Source organism: Vipera berus (assembly GCF_964194415.1).
Source record: "Vipera berus genome assembly, chromosome: 3".
NCBI classification, from domain to species: domain Eukaryota; kingdom Metazoa; phylum Chordata; class Lepidosauria; order Squamata; family Viperidae; genus Vipera; species Vipera berus.
Window position 1 is genome coordinate 52,362,306 of NC_138204.1, and position 27,239 is coordinate 52,389,544.

The following is a 27,239-nucleotide window of genomic DNA, read 5'->3' on the forward strand; positions in this document are numbered from 1 at the left end:
ACCCTTACACTGTTTAGATTTTAGGACAGAAAAAACAGCTGAAAATTTAACTTATTAATTTTAGCATTCCTCAAGTGCACACAGTGTATTTGTGTACATACTGTGTACATCTAGCTTCTACTTGAACACATTTATAGGTAGTCTACCACCTTTCTGAGTAACTGGAAAAATTATTATATCAAGAGATATTTAAAACTATGTTGAATGAATGAGTAAATTATTAACGTGGAGTGAATACAAATACACATATGAAAGTGTGTTGAGGTGGTTTAAGAAAATGATAAGGATTCAGTTGAAAAACTGTAGTGTAGAAATCTACGTGTGGATGAAGTGGAAGTTAAAAAATGATTCAAGCATTATGTAAACTGGATTTAATATTTCCTTTTGCTTATCTCACATCTTTAATTTCTTTTGCTTTCTATTTTTGCTTTGTATCTGCAATTTTCACAGTGTTGCTTTCCATGAGTCAGAGTGGCATGATATGGCTATATACGTATGTATTGTTAGAGAAGTTTTTTTCTAACATTCAACTGGAATGCTTTCTATAACCTAAATTCATTATTCCATCTGCAAATTAGAATGAAAGAGGACGTCTTGACCTTCTGTATGCTAACTTTTCAGCTAACAGAAGAATGCTATCATATTTTATTTTCTTCTTTCCCCTTAAGTCTAGAGTCCTACCCAAATCTTTTAATCTCTTATAACAGGGCTTTTCAACCAGTGGTACGGGTACCACCTGTGTTACATTGGCACCTGGCAGGTGGTTCGTGACCATCCTAGAAAAGTGGTAGCGGGGGAAGGGAATGAGCTGAACTGGTGGCAGCACAGCCTTAGGTGTTGTCCTGGGCGGTCTACGTGGAACTAGAATTGAACTTTCCTATAGTGGATCCAGAATAAGAGATGATGTTAAAGAAAAGTTCTGAACTATATAGAAAAAACTATGCAAAATGAAATGGTAGTAAATCATGCAATCCAGCCCATACTTAAGTAGCTAGGTTATTCGAATGCCATAAGGGTATTTTGGCAAATGCTTTATTGAAATCAAGTTATGTTATAGTTATAGTATTCTCATTATCCAATAAGGAAATTCCAGAATCAAAAAATGAAATGTTAACCTGGCAAGAATTGTTCTTGACTTAGGTTTCTATATCTGCATTGCAAAAGCCTGGACAGCTACCAGATAAACAATTTTTTGTATCTATTTGCTGTATATAGTGGTTTTGCAGATGTTTGTAGCGTATATGTGGTAGCCTTATTCCTGACAAGTCCATGCTGATTTCTGATAATGATCACATTGTTTTCAAGGTGTTTAGTATATTTATTAAACTTTCCATGAGCTAGTCTAGAGCCTTCCTGACTTTTAAGATTTTACTGTTTTCTAAATCCCTGAAATTTGCTTGCTGCTCTTTTTGAAGATCTGCCCTCTCCAGTCATTTTGCACTTCAAGATAATCCTAACGATGTGTAAGCTTTTCGCCTGACCATTACCAGGGTTGCATTCTAATTTCTTGGAATGGATATTTGAATTCATTTAAAATAAATAGATATCCTCTGACTATGCTTCTGCCAATTTTGAACTTCAGTCCTATCCTTTCATCTTGCTTTTCAAGTTCTCTGATGAACTTGAACTTCCTATTATTGGGGAAGACTGAAATTATTGGGGAAGACTGAAATAGCTCTGCTTTCTCTTTGTTATCTGTTAGCATCTTGCCATCTTCATGAGCAATTGGTACTATATTTTTATTCTTTTATTTTCTCTTTATTTTGAACATACCTGAAGAATCCTTTCTTTATTCTTAACATTGTTGGCCAGTCTCAGCTCATTCTGAACGTTTTGTGACATTGTCTTTACTGTTCCTGTTTAGTGTATTTCTTTTTTGATGATCTGTCCTCCTTTCTACTACTTAACATTTAAACAAAAAAGATGTCCTTGCTTTCAGAAATTCACTGAGATTTTGAGATAGCTGTCCTTCATTTTATTTCTTCATTGGAAGTACCGTATATACTTGAGTATAAGCCGACTCGACTATAAGCCGAGACCCCCAATTTCACCCCCAAAAACTGGAAAAAGTTGTTGACTCGAGTATAATCCGATCCGCCGTTCTGCAAGCCTCTGCCGCCAGCAGAGGCTCGATCCGCCATTTTGCAAGCCTGAATACACAGGAATACCCTGTGTGGCCGCGGCTCTCGGGGAAGCCCTGGCTGTCCGCTTCCTCGCTCCACGCTGCCATTCGGGGCCCGCGCGTTCCCCGGGCAAATCGCGGCGCCCAGCAGGCGAGGAAACACGCCCGCTCCAGTCGCCGCCCCTTCCCTCAGGAGACGCGAAGCAAGTGACCGCCCGGAGCTTACCGAGGACTTGCTTCGGTGCTTCCAGGATCGCGCGCACCTCTCCCAAGCCGCCGCCGTCCGGAGACCTGCCGAAGCTTGGGGAGGTTTGGGGAGGTGCGCGCGCACCTCCCCAAACCTCCCCAAACGTCGGCAGGTCTCCGGACCTCTGCGCCCTGCCTGCCTGCTTCTTTCCGCTGCGGAAAGAAGCAGGCAGGCAGGGCGCGGAGGAACGGAGACCTGCCGACATTTGGGGAGGTTTGGGCGCCTCCCCAAACCTCCCCAAACGTCGCCGGGTCTCCGTTCCTCCGCGCCCTGCCTGCCTGCTTCTTTCCGCAGCAGAAAGAAGCAGGCAGGCAGGGCGCGGAGGAACGGAGACCTGCCGACGTTTGGGGAGGTTTGGGGAGGCGCCCAAACCTCCTCAAACTTCGGCAGGTCTCCGGACGGCGGTGGCTTGGGAGAGGTGCGCGCGATCCCGGAAGCACCAAAGCCTCGGCCGCGCACAAGTCCTCGGTAAGTTTTTTTTGTTGACTGGAGTATAAGCCGAAGTGGAATTTTTCAGCCCAAAAAGTGGGCTGAAACATTCGGCTTATACTCAAGTATATACGGTATTTGTAATTGGGTTTTTAATTTCTCTTGTTTTCTCAATGTCCTTAAGCTCTTTTACTCTTTAGCTTCTTCTGCCTTGGTTCCTACTAGCATTGGTATGCATTTATTAAATCGAGCAATCTTTCCCTTCCTCCCTTTTTCTCTCTCTCTCTCTCTCTTTCTCTTTCCCTCTCTCTCTATTCCATAGTTCAAGATTCATGTTCAGTGATATTCAGCTTTAATGTCCTTTTTAGATGCAATTTTTATTGGACTGAATGAAAACAAAATAAGCAATAATATAAGTGTCATATTCAGTGAAAATTATGATAGTGTTAAAAAGGCATCAAGTCTATTTTTAAAATAGATTACCCATTGGATCAGCATTTTCTGATCTAAATAGATAAACAAAGGTGATCATAGGTGAGCAAAAAATCAGAGTGGGGGGAACTTTTGACTTTCTGCAGGCTTCCCCATTTACCTTGCCTGTGGGAAGCTGGCAGGGAGCAGCAGAAATCACATGACTGATACTAAAATATAAACTATCATGTTTGTTGTTTTAACCATTTAGTTGTGTCTGACTCTTGGTGATTTGGTGACTTTATAAGTAAGTGCTATACAAACGAGAAAAAAAGATTCTTCATCTGTGACTTCTATTATAGAATATAGTTCAGAAAAAAAGTGGCCTAATGTTCTAGTATTTGAAAGTCTGGGTTATGATAATAGTAACACAGATGGATGCTTCATTTTGCTAGCATCTATTGTTTGCCAGCCATCTCAATCTGGGAAAAATAAAATATTAAATGACTGTCAATATTTTCGGTGTCTTCCACTAATGTGCTGGATTGTGTTTTTCAAATAACAGATTTGGAACAATTAAAATGCTAGAATTATGTTCTTCAGCTTTACTGAACATATTTTTCTTTAGTTGAGTTGAAAGCATAGCTACAGATGGTCAGTAATATGTGCCTGAGTGTAATTATCTGTCTTTTTGATTAAAGATCAGACATGATTCTCCACTTAAACCCTTGTCAAATCTTGCTTTCTAGAACAAAATTGTATTTGATTTTTCCAAACTCCCTTTTTGTGGAGCTCGATTATTTTATTATTATCTTTTTATTGATTAACATTTCTGAATTGTCTAGCTCTAGACGTTCTGGGCAGGCAAAATAAACTCACAAATATAGTGTTGTCTTGTAATAATAATAAGAAAGACAAAAAAAAAGTCTCGATAGTGGATGTGCGGTACCTGGAGACAACAGAATAGAAGAAAAAGAATTGGAGAAAACCATAAAATTCAAATACACGCAAATAGAAGTTGAAGGGCTTTGGTAAAGAGAAACAAAAATATTACCAACGGTAATAGGTGCCTTGGATGCAACCCCAAAACATCTGGGGCAGCACTTGAACACCATTGGCCTTGACAAAATCACTACCGGTCATTTGTAAAAGGCAGCTTTACTGTACTTGGAACAGCTTACATCCTGCAATGATACCTCTAATATCATCAAACAACGACATCTACTCTTCCTCCCTCACCTCACAAAGTATTCCTGCTCCCTTCTCTTTCTTTTTTTCCCCTTTCTGTCTTGTTTGGTTGCATTTTTCTCCCTGGCATTCCTCCTGCTTCCCCCCCTCCCCCCATCTTATTTTCTACCAGCTCATCCCATTCTACCCATTTTGCTCCTGTCCTCGTTGTTGCTGCTTTTTTTTTAATCATCAGTCCTACCTCCTGATCCAGGATATATCCCTCCGCCTCCTTCTATCTGCTCCCTAAATCCATTCTTTTTTTTCATTCCAGGAACTGGTTTTCCCCTGCTGGTCTTCCCAACCTAGGATCCTGCTTTATCCATCCCAAGATCTAGCTCAATTCTTCCAGATTTACTTCATCAGTTATTTCTGTTGTTCTTGTTCCTGTATTGTTTTAATTACTTCAGAACCACCGGTAGAAAAGAAATACGCTTCAGGAGTATAGTGTACTATCTCTGTGTGGATGTAAATATGATTCACTTGACCACAGAGTTCACTGGTGATGGGCCAATGACTGTCTCTCTCAGCCTAGCCTTTGCAGTGGGTTTTTTTTTGGGGGGGAGGAGGTGGGGGGGATAAACCTTAAAGGTGACTGCCATGTAACCATCTTGAGTTCTCAGAAGAAAAGCTGGATATAAATGCATAAATCAATAAATACATTCTCTGTGTCACATTCAGGAAAACAAATGTCTCTCCAAAGTGTCCTTTTTAAAGAAAGTTCCACTATGATATATGAAACTTTTTGCATTTTCTTGTTCTCTCGCCCATTCTTCCTTCTCTTTTTTTCGGGAGGCAGGAATGAAAAAATAGAGATAAATGTTGTTGTCCTGAAGGATAAAGTTAGAGGTAGTTGGGTAACTTTGGAAATTATACAAATTCTGTTCTAATTTATTTATTCATTATTAGGTAAATAATGAAATATCTTAAGATTTTCTCACATCCAACTGTAGCAAAAATAGGTCCAAATTCAAACAAAATTAGAATAGAATAGAGCTGGAAGGGACCTTGGAGGTCTTCTAGTCCAGCCCCCTGCTCAAGCAGGAGAACCTATACCATCCCAGACAGGTGATTGTCCAGTTTCTTCCTGAAAATTTCCAGTGATGGAGCTCCCACAATTTCTGGAGGCAAGCTGTTCCACTGGTTGATTGTCCTCACTGTCAGGAAGTTTCTCCTTAATTCTAGGTTGCTTCTCTCTTTGATCAGTTTCCAACCATTGGAACAATCTCCTTAACCTTCTTAAGTGATCATATTGATGCTTTAATAAGAAATAATAGTATTTATTTATTAAATGTACATATAACAATATCTAGGACTCAGGTGGTAATAAATTTATTATTTATTTAAAAAATTCTGTCCCATTTTCACATGTCTGATCTTCTTGAATTGTAATCTATTTCTTTCCACCTTTTAATCCATTTGTGTCAAGAACCAAGTAGCCTTTTGGGGTTACAGCTGGTGACCTGTGCTACATATGTGTTCGACCTACTTCTTATTCCAGTTAAAAACAACAAAACATGCCTCCCAGGCTTTACTGGAATGGGAATAAAAACAAGATGGTAAGAGGAAAAAATGGAGATTGCAAAATGACTTTGTCCACTGTCATTATCAGTTTCTTGCATGGGAGTGAGGCTCTTTTAAAAAGACTCTCCAGCCACATATTTTTAAATGATTGTACTGTTTATATTCATTTATTATTAACATATGGAGAAATTGTCATCTAATAGGTGGCAGCATTTGGAGTAACGTTTGATTAAATCATTCAGGTTTGTATTTGTTTGCAAAGGCCCTGCCTGTCAAATGAGACCATGACAACTGATGAGGCTACAAAGAAGGAAGGCGAGGTCCAAGCGGCAACTCTTGCTGAACAAGGTGAAGATATAACACCAAATAAAGATCGAGGAGTTCTGAAGGTGAGAGTGTAGGAGAAATTCATGTTCTTTCCCAAGCATAACAGTTTAGAAACATTCCAACTCAAATGGCAGCACCCTTTTCCTAGCTTGTCTGTAGTAAAGTTTAACATAAGCAACAACAAAAAAAAGTGGGATAAGTACAGGATATTGTGTAACACATTTATACCATTTTGAGTGTTTGAGAGGAATTAAAACTACCAGTAGCTCCTGGAAAATATATATTTCAGTAACTTTACATTTCAAATTTAATCTTGTTATGATAAATATGAAAAGGGGGATTTAGCTTGAGGTAGAAGCCACAATGACATACAGGATTGCATATGACTTTTCAGTATTTTGTGGCCAAATTACCTGGGCTTTCTAGATCGTAAACGGATACTGTAATTGAATACAGTATAAAATAAAAGAACCAGTTTGGATACTACAGCAAAATGTGCAGGTTTTTTTTTATAAATAGCATTTTATAGCATTTCTACAATGAATGAAATAAACATCAAATCCCCCATGTATTTTAGAGATTCAAGTTTATAATACCTTACATTTTTATAGTTACTTTTAATGTGTGCTGATGTATTGTCCACCAAGTTTTTGTTTATCATTCAGTTCTTATTATGGTACATTGGCCAGGAATTGGACATTCCCTCTTACCTTACCTGTTTTCATATCCTAATTCTAGATTGTGAAGAAACCAGGAAATAAGGATGAATCTCCTATGATTGGAGACAAAGTTTATGTCCATTACAAAGGAAAGCTGGCCAATGGAAAAAAGTTTGATTCCAGCCGTGACAGGAATGAGCCATTTATCTTCAGCCTGGGCAAAGGTAAAGAGTGGAAAAGGTGGAGAAAGGTAAAGAGAGCTTTAGGGATGTAAATGGGTTTTTTTCCAACAAAATTACAATATATTTGTATATAATCCTGTTTTCAGAAAGACTATAAGAGCAGAAAAAACTCTTTAAGAGTTGGCAAGTATCTGTCACTATCCAGCAAATCAGGCACTCTGTATTTTTTCCTTCATAATATTACTATGAAGTGCTGACCTTAACTTGAGATGGTATTTTTGGCTGCCTTGAAGATGCAAACATTACAAAATGGTTTAATTCTTACAGTTTCCCACCACAAGCTGGAAGACTTGAAAATTATATTTCTGTCATAAGATTAGAGGCCTTTTAGAGGAAAATTCTTTATATATGTGTTTATAATGTTCAAGTCCTTAGTTTCTTGAATGAAGTTGTTATACTAATTTGCTCTAATAATTCAGGTTTGTAGGGTAGATTTGCCCTTAGCAGTTCTTGTAAAAATGGGATATATTGCTGCACCATCACTCCTATAATGCAGAAAGTATGCTGCCATATTTAATTGAAAAAGATACTTCCTAATGTTTTTGTGCAAGCGTGAGTTGCAAAAAAAAATTCTCACTCCCTTCTTTTTCCAGGCAGGGACTAAATTTCCAGTTTATCATCAAGGCTAACACGAATCTTGCTTTATTTGTAAACATTAAGAATTATCAGATGGTGAAATCTTCATCCACCCATTGTGCAATGGCCAGCTTCTTGTAGGTTTATAAATACTTTTTAAAGCAAGCCTGGAGTTTTCAGATGTGAATAAAATTTACATGATTAGTGACCTCATGCGATGTATCTGTTACTGATTATGGGTGGGGAATCAAATGCTTGACCTTTCTTCCTGACCTGCTAGTTTTGTATATGTTTTTCAGTTTTGAGGGAACGTAAAAATATGTCTTCCTTTTGCATCAGTTACAATCTGAAATAGTTTAATAAAAATACATACATTATATAAAACTGCATGTCACTGTTTATTTTGACTGTGGAAAAATACTTTGGCTAATGGCAATAATGGAATTTTGGCATAGCTGCCAAGCAGCATGCATGCAAAACTGTGAAGGAAGAGAAGTTCATTGTTCAACCTATGTGGATGTATAAAGCTGTTTTATAATGATTTGTGTCAAATGGCCCTCTAAGCCAGGCATGTCAAACTCGTGACGTTGCACGACGTATCACAACTTTTTCTCCATTGCCGGCAATGGGGTGGGTGCGGTTTCAGAGTGACACATCCGGCCCACGGGCCAGCAGTTTTATATGCCTGCTGTAAGCATTGGAGCACATGTAGCTGTCATATGAATAAAATCAGCTCTCCAAAGGCTCAGGATTTGTTTTCAACCGTAGTACTTCTAATCTAGAGGTTTTCATCAGACCTTCTACTGTTAATGCACCTAACTGAAAATGTGTTTAACAATGGAAAGAAACAAACATTTTAAAGGAATATTTGAGCATGGAGGGAGAATCTGGGCAAGAAGAGAGAAGGGCATTCTGCTATTTCCGTTCATATGAAAATGATTCTGCCCTAATTCCTGGATATTGGGAATGCTTGCAGATTATCAGGTTGCAGCTCCATTGAAATCTTCCTTTCTTTTTGTGATGTGTCAAAGTGTAATAAAGCAACATAGTTTTAATTGGTTTTTTTTAATTTTAAAAAATCTGCTTAAGCACTATAAGAAAACTTTAACTGTGGTAGCTTTTCATATTTTTTTGAGAAAGATAATATTTAGCTAAATAGTAAGGTACATCTGAAACAATACACATAAAAATACATTTTGAACACTAACAAATTTCTTGTGGCAGCATAGCTTTTTGTAATTTATAATTGGCAATGTATACAACCTTTGGACTGATTTTTTGGCCTATTAAATTTAAGCAAAAGCAGTAATACTAAGTTCTACATTCTTTAATTTCAAAGCCATTTTTCTGTGTGATTATGTCCTGCTAAGAAGAGGTCTCCATCAGTAGATAATTCAAAAGTATTGAAGTTGAATTTCTTTTAACTGCAATGAGATCTTTGATTTTGGCAAACATAAAGGCTTGATTAAAATTGTACGTTTATTATGTATGGATCTTGAATTTCTAGTGTATAAATTTTGTAATACACATTTCTGCCCTAGAACGTGGATGGATTACCATTCTCAGTGAAGACGTGGAATTCCATTGAACCATGAAACTTAAATTTTACACTATAAGACTGGCAAATTTTATACAAGGTCAGGGGTCCCCAACCCCCGATCCATGGACCAGTACCAGGCTGTGGCATGCCAGCAACCGGTTTGCATGAACAAGGAAAGCCCCATCTGTGGGATGCAGGCAGCACACAAAACCACGCCCCTCTGGTCTGTGGAAAAACCTTTTTCCACGGCCCAAAAGGCTGGGGATCTCTGTTTTAAATCATTAATCATTGCTGATATAGTACAAATCATATTTTCCTATATTTGGATGAAGTAGGATACTGATTTCACAAGCAAAGGTCATATGTATGGGATAAAGGAATGATCTTGAGGGATAGGAGGAAGAACCATTACCAAATGAGTGGTCAGATAAAATAAGCCTGACTCCAGGGTAGACTTGTAGCCTAAGAAAATGACTCAAACAAAACTCCCTAGTTCTCACAAAGATGGGGGGCAGGCGGGGTGGGAGAGCACATCCAGACTGGCAAGATTCTGTTACTGTATCCTTATAATAAAAGTTTTATTGACCTGCATACATTTGGTTTTGTAGTCTGGTCTGCCTTGAAGTACTGACACTTAAAGGAAAGATGAACATGTGAGATTAAGGGCTGATCTGCCCTTTTTGCTTGGCCCAGTTAGAATAGAGATTACCCACACCTCGGCAAGGGCAAAAACAGATTACATTGTTTTCAGCCATTTTAGGCTCCTAGGAAGGTGACCTTACCTGACTTCCTCTACTTTCCATCCAAAGTAATTGTTTTTCTCCTCTGCCATAAACCTAACAGTCTATTCTTTTTGCTGTGCTTCACTTTGTCTTACACAAATGCCTCTTTTGCAATTGGCTGTTCTTTATTCTGATGGGCATCATGCCCTCCTCCACCACCCCCACCACCCTCTGCCTTTGCCTTTGCCTGCCATTTTGTACTGGGCTGCCTGCCAAGAAATGCCTTTTCTTCAGGTTCAGTAGTAGAACATTGAAATGTTGGCTGTGCCCTTTTTAAAAAAAAACACTATTGTTTGAACAGGTTTAGCAGAGGACCAGTGAAATGCCAAGTTTGTTTTTCTTTTTTCTTTTAACTAGGCAGAATTGACAAGAATTCTGCCAAGGATCCTTTTTTAGCCTAAGTAATAGAAGTGTAAAACTGGGGCAGGTGGGGGTGGGGGCTTCATTTGCCCCCCCCCAAAGCCATACCCAGAGAAGTGAAAGTAACTACCACTTGCTTTCATAGCATGGGTGGGAGCAAAAAGAAGGAGGGAATTCCCTAATCAGAGATCACATTGACCATAGTCTGGACAGAATACGTGGCTTTCACTGTGACCAAAATGCAGGAAGGAGTTGAAACCCTGAAAAATATTTCCTAAGCTGTCTTCCTTTCCAGCCACTTCATACATGGAAGACAAGCAGCTGAAGACTTCAGGGCAGAAAAGCTTCTGCAGATCATGCTAAAGTCCAGCGTAGTGTAAAGTCGGAATTGGATGATTATGCAGAACGTCCTTGCTGAAATGAGTGCCACTTCAATAAAGCACTTTCCACTTTATTTAAACTGTCAGATAAAAAAGTCACTGAGGCATGCAGTTTAAAGCTTAGTACAGTGCCATGTTTTGTCACTTGACCATGACATTGTGTATTTCTAAATGATTCAAGAAAAGCTTATTGAACAAAATTATTAAATTGAAATTTTCCTTATGTTAGGTCAGGTTATCAAAGCATGGGATATTGGGGTCGCCACCATGAAAAGAGGAGAGATCTGCCACTTGCTATGTAGGCCAGAATATGCATATGGCTCTGCTGGTAGTGTACCAAAGATCCCCTCAAATGCAACCCTCTTTTTTGAGGTAAGTTTATCAAATATTATTTATTTTTATTTGTTAGAGGTATTCAAATTTCATGGTTCTAAAGGAACTACAATAAAATATAAATGTATAAAAACTATGTAAATTAGGCTTTTATATCCTTAATACATCGATTTGCTAAAATAATTCAATAAAACCAATAACATTCACATTTGTATTTCTTATTCTGGGAAAATGTACTTGCAGAAGGTAATCAGAATATTTTTTGAAAAAGTTAAAGTCTGCAGGCAATCCAGTCTTACACATAAAATGAGGCATGAAGAGGTGGAAGCAACGCTTAATCAGTTTTGCAAATGAGAAAAGATTGGCTGAGACAGCTAATACACTGGAAGAAAGAAATAAAAATCAAAATAATCTTGTAAAGTGGGATACGTTGATTGAAAATAATAGTATTAAATATGAGAGACTTGCAAAATACTTAAGGAAACAAAAATCAAGTGCACGGATATATGATGCCAAATACTTGCCTTGATACCAGTACTTGCAAAAATGATCTTGGCACAGTAGCTGATTGCAGATTGAATATGAGCCAATAGTGTGATGTGGCTGCAAGGCAGGCAAATGCATTTTTAGGTTGTATAAACAGAAGTATAATTTCTGAGATGAAATGGGTACTTAAAATCAGTTTTCTGTTTCTCCATATATTTTTTTTCATTCAATGGATAAAACAGTAATCTGAACCAGTTATTTATGCTAGGTAGCTTTAAAGCTCCAGAACTTTTTGAAAAAAATTTTATACAATTACCGCCTTCTGAAAACAATCTTATAATTAAAGATATAAAAACTACCTTTCCAGCCATATAAATCTTGTATATATTGCTAATGTGAATAAAAACTTGATTTATTGTTATCTTTCAAACTTTTGTAACATAAAAGACACTAGCCACAAAATTATTTGCAGTCCACAAAATGTTTCCAAAATTGCTGAAAGGGTTGCCAATAAAAATATGTTGCCTTCACAGGAAGAAACATTATGAATTTCTTATCTTGCATTGGACTTGTGATTTTTATTTAATTATAAAATTTCTGTTAATGTTCTACAAAAACTATGAGACAAATTTACGTTAGTGGGAAGTTTGAGTGACCTAAATTATGCCCCCAACTACTTTGTGTTAAAATTGTGAATTGGTTAGCTATCCTCAATGAAACTGCATCTACATGGAGGGAAGTGTGTAGTGGGGTGCCCCAGGGCTCTTGTATGGGCCCAGTGCTCTTCAACATCTTCATCAATGATTTGGATGAGGGGATAGATGGGGAACTCATCAAATTTGCAGATGACACCAAGCTGGCAGGAATAGCCAATACTCCAGAAGATAGGCTTAAGATACAGAAGGATCTTGACAGACTTGAACACTGGGCACTATCTAACAAAATGAAATTCAGTGGTGAAAAAAGTAAGGTTCTACATTTAGCAGTGGCGTAGCGTGGGGGGTGCAGGGGGGGCCGGCCGCACCAGGCGCAACATCTGAGGGGGGCGCGCTCGACGGCGCCGGGATCCGGCAGGGCGGAGGCACCGGAGCCCCAGCCGGGAAGGGCCTGACACCCCACGGCGCGCCACACACACACAAACACACAGCGTGACTCCTCCTTCGGGCCGCTCCGACCGGAAACTCCATAGGCCACAAGTCGGAGGCGCTCTTCTTTGCCCGGCCTAGAAGGCTCCGGGGAGCCAGGCCCGGCTGGAGCTCCTTTAACTTTTGCCAGGCGGCCTCCGCTCCCCCGAGAGGGCATAATCCCTCTCGCCTTCGGGTTGGCTGAAGTTCCGGCTTGTTTCCCGCCTGCCCTCCCCCCCTTTTCTGCCGCCGCCGCCGCAGGCAGCCGCGGTTGGCGCCTATTTACTCCCGCCGTTTGTAAGGACGGCTCCCGCCAGGAGGGCCAGAGGCTGGAATCCGCCTTCGCTCCGGCGCTGGACGGAAGCCTTCTCTCCCTCCTCCCCCCCCGCAAAGGAGAAGGCGGCTCCTGAGCGTGCACAGAGCGCGGCCCTCCTGCAACCCCGGGGCTCCGCTGCGGAGGCTCTCCCAAGGCGCTCCCGGGGTTGCCAAAGGCGGGGGGGGCGCGGGGGGGCTTGAAAGAGGGTGGATTTCCCGTGGGGGGAGGATTGCTGCAGCGTCTCTCCGGGGGTCCCTGCTCTGGAACGAAAGCTGCATCGGCAGGTTGCCGATCCAACCGTGCATCGGCGATCGGGACCACCCCCCCGCCACACGTCGCCAGCAGCGAGAGTTTCCAGCCAGGCCGGCGAATCTTTGGGGTGAGGTGCCAAAGAGAAGGAGGCGGCTTGGCTTGGATAAGCAGCGTCTGGGCAGAAAATAGGTCGGGCGCCGCAGCAAGTATGAATTCCTGGGGTTCAGCCTAAGCAGGCAAAGCTGCAGGGTGGGTTGGTTGGCTTTTCCAGCTTTGGAATAACCTTGGGAAGCTGAGGCATTGTAAATTGGAAGTCATTGTTTGTCGCCTAACATGTTGGGTCAACCCCACGCCACATGCTAAGCCATAAACCGTGGTTGGTATCCAGGGTTTAGGACAAGATGGAGAAAACTAGCCAATTGTGGGATCATAAATCTTGAGGAAGCCCATCATCGCTCCATGTGATGTATGCACTCAATCTACAAACGTAGTCCAAGCCTATTCACATCTGTTGTAAGGTCATTCTCTCCTGGGGTTTATCCTGACGTCCACTAAGAGTGGAACAAACATGCCCCATTAACCATTTTCAACGCCATGTCCTCTCTTTGTCTCATCCTAAATCACAGCTGAGGCACCTTAAAGTTGCCTTGTTTCAGTTTTAAACTAGCATTTTCCCTCTTCTCCAGAGACCCTTTTTTGCCTTGAACCTAACTCAGGGGTAGGCAACCTTGGCTCTTTTATGACTCATGGACTTCAACTCCCAGAATTCCTGAGCTAGTGGAAGAGACTCGAGTGCTAAAATCCACAGGTTAGGGGGCGCAAATTACTTGCCTTGCCCCGGGTGCTGACAACCCACGCTACGCCACTGACATTTAGGCAAGAAAAACCAAATGCACAGGTATAGTTTAGGAGGTACCTTGCTCAATAGTAGTAACTGAGAGGGATCTTGGAGTCCTAGTGGACAATCACTTAAATATGAACCAGCAGTGTGCTGCAGCTGCCAAAAAAGCCAACACAGTGCTAGGCTGCATTAACAGAGGGATCGAATCAAGATCACGTGAAGTGTTAATACCACTTTACAGTGCCTTGGTAAGGCCACACTTGGAATACTGCATCCAGTTTTGGTCACCACAATGTAAAAAAAGATGTTGAGACTCTAGAAAGAGTACAGAGAAGAGCAACAAGGATGATTAGGGGACTGGAGGCTAAAACTTACAAGGAACAGTTGCTGGAATTGGGTATGTCTAGTTTAAAGAAGAGAAGGATGAGGGGGGACATGATAGCAGCATTCCAATATCTCAGGGTTTGCCACAAAGAAGAGGGAGTCAAGCTATTCTCCAAAGCACCTGAAGGCAAAACGAAGCAATGGATGGAAACTAACTAAAGAGAGAAGTAACCTAGAACTAAGGGGAAACTTCCTGACAGCTAGAACAATTGATCAGTGGAACAACCTGCCTCCAGAAGCAGTGAATGCTACAACACTGGAAGTCTTTAAGAAGAGATTGGACAGCCATTTCTCTGAAATGATATAGGCCAGGGTTTCCTGCCTGAGCAGGGGGTTGGACTAGATGACCTCCAAGGTCCCTTCCAACTTTTGTTGTTGTTGTTGTTGTTATACAGTCTGTCAATGTTATGTTGCAGAGGTAGAATTGTAAAACATCATGTTGCAGGCTTGAAAAAGATATGTTCTTGTCCCTTAAATAGCATAACTGTTGCAAATGTATCATTTAAATACTGTTTATGCAACCAGGGACTCCAAACCAGTTCTGCATAATCAGACTGAGAAAGAATATGGGGGGCTATGCCTAAAACTGCATTGCACAGAGCCTGAGGAATGCACTGATTTTGCTTAGAACCCTGGGCAAGGCTTAATGAACAAAAAACCAGTGAAATATGTATAAACGAAAAAAAAGTTTAAATAAACTCTGTTAATTCAACAGATTGATTTTCTCAGTAACAAAATGGAAGTGATTTACAATTTTTTAATATGGGTTTTTTAGAACTTAAATTCTACACTCTATAACCCTGAATTTTTTTTGGTAGCTTCCTATCCAACTTTATCTAATACTTTAAGTTCAGTCAGGTTTGACTAGGTGCTGATACTTAACTGTGCTTTATTAAAAAAAACCATCCTAAATTTTTGGGAAAAAGTATTTCTAGATTATAGTGACTTAACTTTGGCATATCATTGGTTTGAATAAAGTCTGATGTAATACTGATTCCCATGATTACTCTGGTTATAGTGCCTGATATATTTTATATTTAATATTAATAGTGCTTGTAGTTATCTTATATGAGCTAGAGAGCGATAGATTTTAGAGTTTATTGTTGTTAGCATATGGATGTTCATGATTGTTTTTTGTTTTTATACCTTGTACTTAGCTCTGGGAAGTCGGGGGGGGGGAGGGGTGGGAGGGGGGGAGGGGTAGGGAGGGATGGGTAGGGGAGGGGGAGGGGGGGATTGTTAAAGATAAAATGTATGTTAAAACTTTTCAATAAAAAAATATTATTACTAAAAGGATACAACAGCTGAATTAAATATTTTATATATCCCATTTCTTTTAAGGAAAGCAGGCTCACTGGAAAAGTCATATGGATTTGTCTTTAGATATTATGCATCTGTGTTTTGTCAATATGTTTTTATATGCAGAAGTTACATTATTTAAAGTTTGAGCTATTTGTTTATTCATCTAGATTGAACTGCTTGATTTCAAAGGGGAGGATTTATTTGATAATGGAGGCATCATTCGTAGAATCAAGCAGAAAGGTGAAGGATATTCTAACCCCAATGAAGGAGCAGCAGTTCAGAGTGAGTATCTTCTTCAGCCTATATAAAATACTGAGATCATTGCACAGAATAGTTGTACTATCTTATTAAAATATATTATAACAGTAAAAGTAGAATCCATGGCAATATTGTTTTTTCTCTATCCTGTCACCCCCATAGTATATGAATAGTATTTCTGATTTGTAATCTATTATATAACAGAATAACAAAGTTGGAAGGGTGGAAATTCTTTTTCTCTCTGTTTGTATGTGCGTACATGTTAAAATATTAAAAAGGGAAAGGTTGAGGCAAAAGTTTGGTGATATGTCATCTTAGTTACAGTAATAATAATATTGTGTTGCAAGTTCTCCCGTCCTGTGATTTTGGATACAACTGTACAGTATATCAACTCCAAATTCTACAATGGTCCCTAAAGCATATACTTGCAATTTACACACTTTCTGGGGTTTTTTAATGCAGAAAATAAGATACTAATATCGCAAATCATTCCCACCATTATGGCTTTTGGTTTGTTTAGATTATGATTGCAAGTTTATTATAATTTAATATATTTTCTTCCTGATTATATGATCCAGTCCACAAATCACTGATAGACATATTTGTTGGTATCTTAAATTTGTTTGTTTGCCTGTTCTTCAGAAATGTCCAATAACTACATTCTTTGGGAAGCATGCAACTCGAATGACACACACAAAAGTTTTTTTTAAAAAAAAATTACATAAACCAATGAAAAGCACACGTCAGCCACCTGTTATATTTTCCATTAATTAAGAGAACAATTACCTCATCTCCCCCATCTTTATTAATGATGAGGCTTATGAAAAATAGGAGCTAAAGTCAATTGAATAATTTCAGATATACCGGTATGTCTAAAAGATAAGAACCAGGCACAGTAGTGTAGGTTAGTTGAATTTTCTAACACACTTTTTTTTTAATCAATCTGGAGTTTCCCAGGGCTTCTGTTCTCCCCCTTGTGAAAAAAAAGTTGGGAAAATATAGTTTTATCTTTTTATAAACTTGTTCTTTAAATTATAAAGAATTATTAGGTAACACATTATTGACATTAGGAAAAAATAATATTCTACTGATGCTGTAGGATAGCTTTCTTCATTCCTTATGTTAGAATATCTAGATTGCATGTAATGATCAACAGGCTTCATGCCTGTAGGAGCAGTGTGTACATCACACTCATCACACTATGCTTCTAATATTGAATCCCAGGATAGAAGCTTCTGACAGACATATTCTTGCCAGATGAAGATGTCTGTAGTTTGTCCATCTCCCATGGGATTTGCTTATTTTCAAGGATAATTTTATGTTCCCTTAGAGTGGTATCCTTTCTCTGTAACAGCAGTAGAACTGTCAGATTGAGCTTGGGATGCTTCCATCACATCTTTATCAGTTTTCACTGTTAGTTTATTTCTGTCTCCGTCAACTTCTCCTGATCAACCTCCTGGAGCTTATAAGAGCCTTGGTGGCGCAGTGGGCTAATGCCTCCTTAAGTAACACCAGCTGCCTGCAATTAGTGCAGGTTCGCATCCCACCAGGCTCAAGGTTGACTCAGCCTTCCATCCTTCCGAGGTAGGTAAAATGAGGACCCAGATTGTTGGGGGCCATTAAGCTGACTTTGTAATAATGCCGCTTGGGGTGTGTGTTAAAGCCCTAATAAGCAGGCATATACATAGAATGAAGGCTACTGCTAAGCTTGTAAGCCGCCCTGAGTCTTCGGAGAAGGGCGGGATATAAATGGAATTAAAATAAAAATAAATAAATAAATTTCATGTGCACACATCCACAACTGGCAAGGCATTGTGCTTCCACAACCTTGCTAGCTTTCTCCTTTTTTTGTGGGGGGGTTATCTTTTTTAGGGGATGCGGTGGCTCAGTGGGTTAGGACGCTGAGCTTGTCGATCAGAAGGTCGGCAGTTTGGCGGGTCGAATCCCGAGTGCCGTGTAACAGAGTAGAAAAATAGGGACTACTATGGTGGGAAGGTAACAGCGTTCCGTGCGCCTTTGGCGTCTAGTCATGCTGGCCACATGACCACGGAGATGTCCTCAGACAAGTGCTGGCTCTTCGGCTTTGAAACGGGGATGAGCACCAGCCCCTAGAGTCGGAAACGACTAGCACGCATGTGCGGGGGAACCTTTACCTTTTTATCTTTTAAAAAAATACTTTATCTTGGAAACAAATTACTGTAGAGAAGAGGTGATGTTGACTGCCTGTCCTCCATGCACTGTTATTAAGCTTTCCCCCATCCTCCCATTTGCTTACTTCCCTGATCATGTAGGCTGTTATCCCTGTAGGACTGGAGTTTTATTCATCTCTATTCTAACTCCCTGTTTTCTGTCATTCACTATCTCAGGATTGCCAATTCAGAGAAACATATTGAGTAGTATTGTTTCCACATCTTCTGACCTAGATTGTATCTGTACAGTCAAAAATTATGATAACAACCCTAAAAATAAGTCGTGAATGGCAGGGAAATAAGATGCTCCAAAGGAAGTAAATATATTTTGCCAGCGAACCCAGAGTGGGATGGAGACCATCAAATGGCTTATTTGACTGCATATTGTCATCCAGGCTTGGGGGGGGGCATTGTTTTTTTTAAAAAAAATTATTTGTTTTCTATACTACTGTATGTTTTTATTGTTTGTAAGCCACCTAGAGTCAAGGTGAGCGAGTAGGTGACTATATAAATTTTCTACATAAATAAATATATCTGTTATAATACTCTATTCTGGGAGACAAAAGTCTTTGGATTGAAAGCCCAATTCAGATTTCTTGTCAACTCTAGTGAAGTGGAAATGTTTTGATTGATTTAATATGAATCTAGCAGGTTGCGGAAAACCAGAAAAGTAGTTCTGACTGTATTTTGAAGACAAGTGGATCATTAAACTTGTACAACAATCATTAACTGATAGTGTTTCTGTTGAGTTGTAGTAAAACCCAGTATTAGCCAGGAAGCTAATTCAAAGACTCCTGACATTACTATAATTAGGATATGCATGTAGTTGTGTTAAAATCTTAGGGTAGGATTTATGAAGACAGTCTTATTAACTTCAATGATAGAGCATATTTCACTGCTATGCTTCCTAAAACACTGTGGTTGGATATTTGCATTACAAGTTACTATGCAGCCCTCTGCTGTTTTAATCAAGTTGTACAAATTGCTGTCAGTGCACAGAGTTCATGTGCCAGCCACATTAAGAACACAATGTTCTGTGCTCTTCAAAACAAAATTGCTCTAGGCACAGAGAGAACAATAAGTCAACTCAACAGCTGAACTGATGTTCCCTAGTCTGGCTGGAATTTCTTACTGTGCAATCCAAGTGTAATTCAACCCAAGTGATCTCTTTCAGATAGTATTTAAGTAAGCTTTGATAATCATGTTATGGAATTATTTCCTGTATTATATTTATATAATTCCTGCAGAATCATTTTGCAAAGAGTAAATTTAGGTGATTAAGATTGTAGTCACAGAACAGAATGGTACCACCCCCAAATTAGTATATATATAATATTATATTTACATATGAGTTAATTATTTTGAAATTTGTACATAAAACTTTTTCCTAGCCAAAATCCCCCTGATAAAAATACTGAGTGAAAACTATAAAGTTAAAAAAAATACCAAAAACCCATTTTATTATCTGGAAAAGGAGCTTCAAAGTTCACTCTAAATGCCAAAGAATGGAACTTCTATCTTTTTAAATTAGGATGATATTTTATTGCCCAGTTACAGTTATACAAAATACTTTGCCTTTTCTCTTATTTTCAATGGACAGCTCGTATAAATTCTACAAAAACAATAATATACAGTGATACTGTACATCAGGAAGATTGTTGTACCCGGAAAATAGAAATGTCTTTAAAATACTAGATTTACAATCTTTAGAAACTCCTTCACAGCTACCAGTAGATTCTGTTTGGACACTAGCCCAATATGCTGCCTAAGAATACAGGGCGATTAATTAATTTGGATACATGTCTACTGGTCAATCATATTGTAACATGTAAGGTGATGCCATAGTATTTCTGACCCCTTAAGCTCCAGTGATACAGCCACTAACAACTTTAGTACTGCAAGACATTCATGTATTACTGTAGATTGGTTTCATGTTGCTTTAGGCCACTCGTTACATACTTCAGAAAAGTATACACAACACCTAAATGTTGCCTCAGATGGGATGCCTGGAAAGAAGATTCACATTGCTCAACAAAAGGAAAATACTATTTGGATTTTCTTTTGTATGTTGTTGCAAAAGACAATCAATTGTTACCAGCAGTTGGAGAGTCATAGGGCAGGACTTGGAAAGTGAAAAGCATACCTCCAAGGATCTTAAGTATCTGTGGCAAAAAGTGTGGTTTCTCAGACATAAAGAGAGAGCTCTTAGAATTCAGAGCCACATTCTTTTTATTATATTACCAAACTGTACAGACAGTAGTGAATTAGATGGACATGGTTTTTGCTCTTGTTTTCCATCCAGAAAATATATTTTTCTATTGATATACAGCAGTGTAAGAGATTGTACTCAAGAGATTGTCAAATAGAAAGAAACATGCAAGATGTAGAATGTATATTAATAATAATGGAATGAAGCTCACATTTCAAAAGAACTCGAGCTCTTTGTTTATATGAACAAAATCTCTGGTGGAAAGTGGTTTTGAATTCCCATCCAATTTTATTTTATAGCATTTTATGCTAAGTTTCTGGCATCTTGTTACATTTCAATTTTTTCATGATATGCATACTTGATGATCCACAGATACCTAAAAATCGTAATGTTGGCTTCCAGTGCAAAAGGCTTTTAAGAAGAGAGGATTGTTTTGTTTTATATTTGTTTTATATTTAGATTGGCAATTGTTTTTGTTAGAACACAAAATACTTACTTCAGTATGTGAAGGCCAAGGGTCAGAAATTACAAGGGAGAAGCAAAGGATTACTTGGGTTCAACTAATTTTTACGCGGGATACAAACACAAGAGGTTGTAGGGCCTTAAAAGACAAATAAAAATGTTGTATTATGAATATTCTTGGACTAGAAACTTTTTCATGAAATGCCTGAAGCATTGCTTAAGCTAGTGAAGTTTTCAGGGGGAAGGTTGGACATTGTTAGTAATGCAAATAAATAAAATGAAAAAATGCTCAGTGTGTGTAAAATTAATCCATGGACCATTCAAATAGCAATGTTAATGATAATGAAACATTCTGGCATTGGTAAGCTAAGGAACAGAGTAAAACTCCATCACTTAAATTCAAACCATGCTGATTGATCTGAATCTTTTATTTATGTAAGATAGCTGTCTTTAGCATTCCTTGGTTGAAAAGTATGGAATACACTGTGAGTACAAATATTACATTGAATGATCGGCAATTGAACAAACTTTTGATGATGTGCTAGGTATTTAGAACAGTGTTGCTTAAATACAGTTCTGGATTTGTTTGCAGATTCTAGTCTATAGACTAATCTCTAGTTTAGACTTCATATGTGGCCTGCTTTTGGTGATAAGTTAGAGCAGAATTGTGCACAGATAGGCAATTGGTGCCTTGGGTTTTGGAATGTTCCCAGGCATCTCTTCTGATTTCCTGTCTCTATTGCTTTGTAAATGATTTTTAGAGAGATGGTATTACAGTACATTGTACATCGTCCAGAGCCCCTCTCTGCGGTAGATGGATTGTTCAGAAATATGAAATACAAACAAACAGATAAATAAATGCTGCCAAAATAAATAAGTAAATATCCTATTATATCTATTTGTACCCACCAAGATCACAATAGAATGGTAGAATGCACCCTATATTCTCAGGTGAGGAAGGGAATAGTTCCTCTTTTAGTAAATGAATCTTTTACGATTGGCCAAGAAAACCATTTTTATGGATAGGTAAGTCTCCTATGGTGGCCTGACCTTGAGTATGCCCATTACATAACTGCAAGTTTCTTAATGTACTTCCATCGTAGAGCACAATGTCAGTTAGTAATTACTATGTTTACTTGACGTGAGCTTTAAGCTTTATTGACAACATGTCATGCCAGTGTGCCATTGGGCTTTTCCCTTTACAGTCATTGAGAGACAACTTGCCCATCTTTATAGCCCCCATCTTTATTGACTTAGAATGATTTGTGTTCTTTGAATAATTTAACACTCCCAATTTGGGGATTGGTGGATTATACCAAGTGTTTGGAGATTGCAAAAGAGGGTAGAAAGGGTTGGTGAGAGAGGTCATGCCCAGTCATTCTCACACACATATAAATGCCAGTTCCTACATATGCGTATACACAGATGCATAACTTCTGTCAACAACAATCTGGCTTAGCTTTCCCTATTTGGATGCCTTCCAATTATTATTATTGTTATTTTTTTTGGCAACATAACAGAAGTATTTTACAATTGCCTTCTTCCATAAATTGTTTTCTACTTCCAGTCTAGCCTATGGCCTTGATGTTTTCATGATAGTCTTATAATCAGTTTCTAATCAGGTCCAACTCTCCTCAGCTTTAATGATCAGTGAACACCAGAATTCTCAACCATTTAATTTCTTGTTACTAAACTTATAACTTTGTTTTATATCTAGGATCATATTTATGTTGGGTGGTATTCTTCAGCATTCTACAACTTAATATCATTTTATCTAGCTTTTACTTAGCAAGTGTAATTGTAAAGATGTCTGAGACATTTGCAATAGTTTGTGCTAATTTTGCAAAACAAATTCTTTTATCCTGACCATACTCCAGAGAAGCATGGACCTTCATAGTGATACTGTAGGTAGCATACATACATTTTCTCTTTTTCTTTCATGAGCTATAATGGAAAGGGAATTATTCCATTAGAATCTGCACATAGGTTTCTTTAAGAATGCTACTGAAATCTTGTCATTTGTCATTCCATTACAAAATAACAAAACACGAACAGAAACTATTAATATTTATACATTGTAATATTAATCTATAGTATGTATGATAAAGCAAACAATCGATGGCTTGAGGTTTGTTTTGGGACCAAGTTCTTCTGCTATGCCAGCCATGCTGAAGACAAGAATGCCAACAAATAATGTGTTTGGGTCATGCTGTTTAATGCATATTGAAATGTTGTTGGTAGTGCCTTACAGTCTACAATGTTTTGCTCTGTCCCATACAGTCCACTTGAAAGGGTTTTGTGATGGCAGAATGTTTGATTGTAGAGATGTAGCATTCACTGTTGGAGAAGGGGAAGACCATGACATTCCCATTGGAATTGACAAAGCTCTGGAGAAGATGCAAAGGGGAGAACACTGTATCTTGCATATAGGAACACGGTAAGAAATGTGGGGGGGATGTTTGTCTCCCTCCCCCATTTATTTATTTGGCACCTTTAACCAGTGCTTTTTTTGTAAAAGAAAAAGGTGCCGGAACTCACACATGTCATACAACCCGCCTTGCCTACCCTACAAGGTTCCTTCCCAAAAAGGTGCTGGAACTCCGTTCTGAGCGTTCTATGAGGAAAAAAAGCCCTGCCTTTAACTCAAGTCTTGGGTTCCAGTGTCGACCTGGAGAAGCCTATACAGGTTTTTTTGGTGGGACTTTTGAAAGTGGCTTTCCATTGCTTCATTCCTAGACTGAGTGAGTGGCCCAAAATCGTAAGCTGATTAGATTAGATTTCCCAGTCTCCCACCACTACAACAACCTGGCTCTCATTCTATTTTTACATAGCTTTTATATAGATCCCATTTATACTTAACACCATACCTGGACAGTAAGATTGTTATATAACGTAAATTGTTTTAGAATAAACTGTTTCTTTTTAAATATATTTAAAATGATATTTAAATAGTGTGTAGATAGAATTAAACAATCATTTCAAATATCCTTACTATTTGCATATCCAGTGTTTAGTGTAATTTCAAGATTTTAAAAAACATTAAAGGATAATAAGTGTATGAAAAATTGAATAGAATGAACTAGAATGCATCCAATTTGAATACAAAGTAATAACATTGAGTCCAGTATAGTATATAAGTGTTTTGCCCCAAATGAGCTACTCAGACGTTGGTTTCCTAGGCAACCTATGTTTTGTCTCCAGGGCCTGATATGTAGCTAACCAATTATCTCCTTGTGAGTGTAAATATCCAGAATGCTGAATAACATGCCTTATTCTGTGTCATTTCTGTTATTATTTTTCCCCATGCTTTGTTTTAGATATGGGTTTGGTGAAGCTGGAAAGCCTGTATTTGGCATAGAACCAAATGCTGAACTTGTGTATGAAGTTACATTGAAAAGCTTTGAAAAGGTGAGAATGGAATTTCTTCAAATAACAAACCATCCTGTACACATTGGATGTTTACTCACAGGAACTTTTCTGCAGTGAATATGTTTAGGAAGACCCATTTCCAGCTCCATCCGGCATGTTTGTCACAAAAGTTGGTAAAGATATGTCAGCTAGGATCACAGTGTTCTTGTGTGTGTTTTATTGTTTTGGGTGGGGTCCAAGACTTGTCCTAGGCTTGTTCCTTTTGTACTTCTTTTTCTGGTTGTAGAAAAAAAAATATCCTGCCAAACAGTACTGAAAGGAGGGAAGGGCAAAATTGCTGAACAGGCTGTGCCCTTTTTAGGGTGATGGAGAATGTACCATCTCTGTAAAGTACAGGGAAGGAACAAGATGTACATAAGGTGGAACACTGATGCCAATCTATAATGGGAAGTGTTCACAGGAAGGAAACTTAAATAAAAGAAATCTGTCTACCCTCATGAGGATTGTATAGGCTGCTCTCGTGATTCTGGGTTATCATTTCATATTTTTTAACTCCTCTGTCTTCAGGACAGATTTAAGTGGAGCCGAATATAATTTGGACTGGAAAGGAAATATCAATGATATCAATATGGGGCTACTTCAAATTTCACTCTGCCTTACTTCTAAAGCCAAATATAAGTTTGTGAATATTTTTATATATAATTATTTTATTGCTTGCTATTAACGTTTGCAGTGGTTTAAAAAGACTCTTTATTGGGATTAAGTAACACTAAATTTGAAATTAGCAAGAGTTGACAAAACTTACTATATCACACAGTATAAATTAGATTTCCAATATTATGTCGCTTTCTGTTATTTCATTATTCCTATAAATACTTGGTTATAGGCCAAAGAATCCTGGGAGATGGACACCAAAGAGAAACTAGAAAAGGCTGCCATTGTCAAAGAAAAAGGGACTCTGTATTTTAAGGTATGTGTCAGTATTCTAGCAATGCTAGCATGAAAAAACATGTCTTCTATTGATAAGCCATCTGTAGTTTATTTATTTGCTCAGAGAATCTCTCTTTCTTAACATCCACCTTTCAATGATATATACTGTAGCTTTCTTAAAAGTAAAACTGTAAGGGACGCGGTGGCTCACTGGGAGTAGGACGCTGAGCTTGTCGATCAGAAGGTCGGCAGTTTGGCGGGTCGAATCCCGAGTGCCGCGTAACAGAGTGAGTGCCTGTTACTCGTCCCAGCTTCTGCCAACCTAGCAGTTCGAAAGCACGTAAAAATGCAAGTAGAAAAATAGGGACCACTATGGTGGGAAGGTAACAGCGTTCCGTGCGCCTTTGGCGTCTAGTCATGCCGGCCACATGACCATGGAGTCGTCCTCGGACAAGCGCTGGCTCTTCAGCTTTGAAACGGAGATGAGCCCCTAGACTTGGAAACGACTAGCATGCATGTGCGGGGGAACCTTTACCTAAAAGTAAAACTGCCTCTAAGCTTTGGTTTGGAGAGCTTCTGAACAATTCTTCTCCAGTAAGTGTTGATCTGTCATAATATAGCCAAAACAGAGGCATTTGATATTACAGCTTTCTGGTATTAAAATTTTTAATTGCAACTTGGCCAGTTCTTTCCTACTGAAATGTTCCTCTTTCCCCTCATTCTTCTATTACTGATTGTTCAAATTATAACCCACATTTAAGAAATAAATATGTTCCACTTTTCAATGTAATAGTCATCTTTAACCTTTTTTAATCTTATTCTTAGGAAGGCAAGTACTTGCAAGCAGTAATTCAGTATGGAAAGATTGTATCCTGGTTAGAAATGGAATATGGCTTATCAGAAAGGGAATCTAAAGCTTCAGAATCTTTATTGTTGGCAGCCTTCCTCAACCTTGCTATGTGCTACTTAAAGCTACGGGAATACATTAAAGCAATTGAGTACTGCAATAAGGTAAAGACACATCTAACCTCATGGAGTTGGGGAAGCACTATTGATGTTGGATTACAGTATTTTCTTAATCTCCTTAATTTTCCTTCTTCTTTTTTTGCTCCAGTTAATTAAATGTACTAGAAAGAAGTATCAAAATGATGCAAAAAAAAGCTTTAGAAAGAAAGAATATAGATATTTCTATATCTATTAAATGTAGAAATATTGATAACTTAAGTTCTTAAAGTTCTTGGATAATTATTCATATTATGTAATTACAACACAATAATTTTGTAGCATTTGTGGAGCTAAAGGCAACTTTATAATTTTATTTTTATACATTTGTATTATATAATTTTATATAATTTTTAACATAGATTTGTGTCAGCCTTGGGAGGTAGTCCAGACAAGACACCCAGAAATACTAACACTGACTTTATTGTAAGAGTACATTGACAAAATACATCTCTCACCCCTCATCTTTATAGTCCAAGAAACCAGGGAGGTCCCTTCTAAGATATTTATATATGCCCCCATTTCTTCTGCAGATTTGGCTGCTATTTGGCTGACAGTGCTCTAGTCTGTGGTTTTTCCTCCTATCTCCCAAGGTCATTTCCACATCCCATTACAGATTGTTATTGGATCACCCATCAATTGTTTTTCCGTAGGCTAATCTACTCAGACCCTTGAATTGTTTCTTAAAGAGCTTCCTTTCCAGAGCTTACCTCATCTTTGTAGACCTCTGCTGAACTTGTTTCAATTTGTCATGACCTTTTTGCTAATCAGAATGGGAGACAGTACTTCAAATGGGTCTGACCTAAGCAGAGTTGAATGGAACAATTGCTAGTGGCACCATTTGCGCCTGTGCGCATGCACAAATGGTGCTGTGGGAGTGGCAGAGTGCGCACGTACGTGTGCGCACACCAGCCAGCAATTGCCGTGGCCCACTGGCCAAGAGACTGCGACCTGGT

At 38.6% G+C, this 27,239-nt stretch overlaps 1 protein-coding gene across 2 annotated transcripts in view; it reads left to right on the forward strand.

Annotated features, from left to right (window-relative positions):
- The window catches only part of FKBP5 (FKBP prolyl isomerase 5), a 51,247-nt gene that overhangs the window by 16,115 nt on the left and 7,893 nt on the right, over positions 1–27,239 (forward strand). Inside the window, exons 2-10 of one of the 2 annotated variants that reach the window (XM_081325213.1) lie at positions 5,866–5,995; positions 6,223–6,349; positions 7,026–7,170; positions 11,056–11,198; positions 16,032–16,146; positions 23,263–23,419; positions 24,300–24,390; positions 25,238–25,321; positions 26,107–26,292. In XM_081325213.1, the coding sequence (XP_081181339.1) occupies positions 5,976–5,995; positions 6,223–6,349; positions 7,026–7,170; positions 11,056–11,198; positions 16,032–16,146; positions 23,263–23,419; positions 24,300–24,390; positions 25,238–25,321; positions 26,107–26,292 (1,068 nt within the window). In that variant the 5' untranslated portion in view covers positions 5,866–5,975. The remainder of the gene's footprint in view (positions 1–5,865; positions 5,996–6,222; positions 6,350–7,025; positions 7,171–11,055; positions 11,199–16,031; positions 16,147–23,262; positions 23,420–24,299; positions 24,391–25,237; positions 25,322–26,106; positions 26,293–27,239) is intronic. The other variant, XM_081325214.1, reaches the window with a different exon arrangement.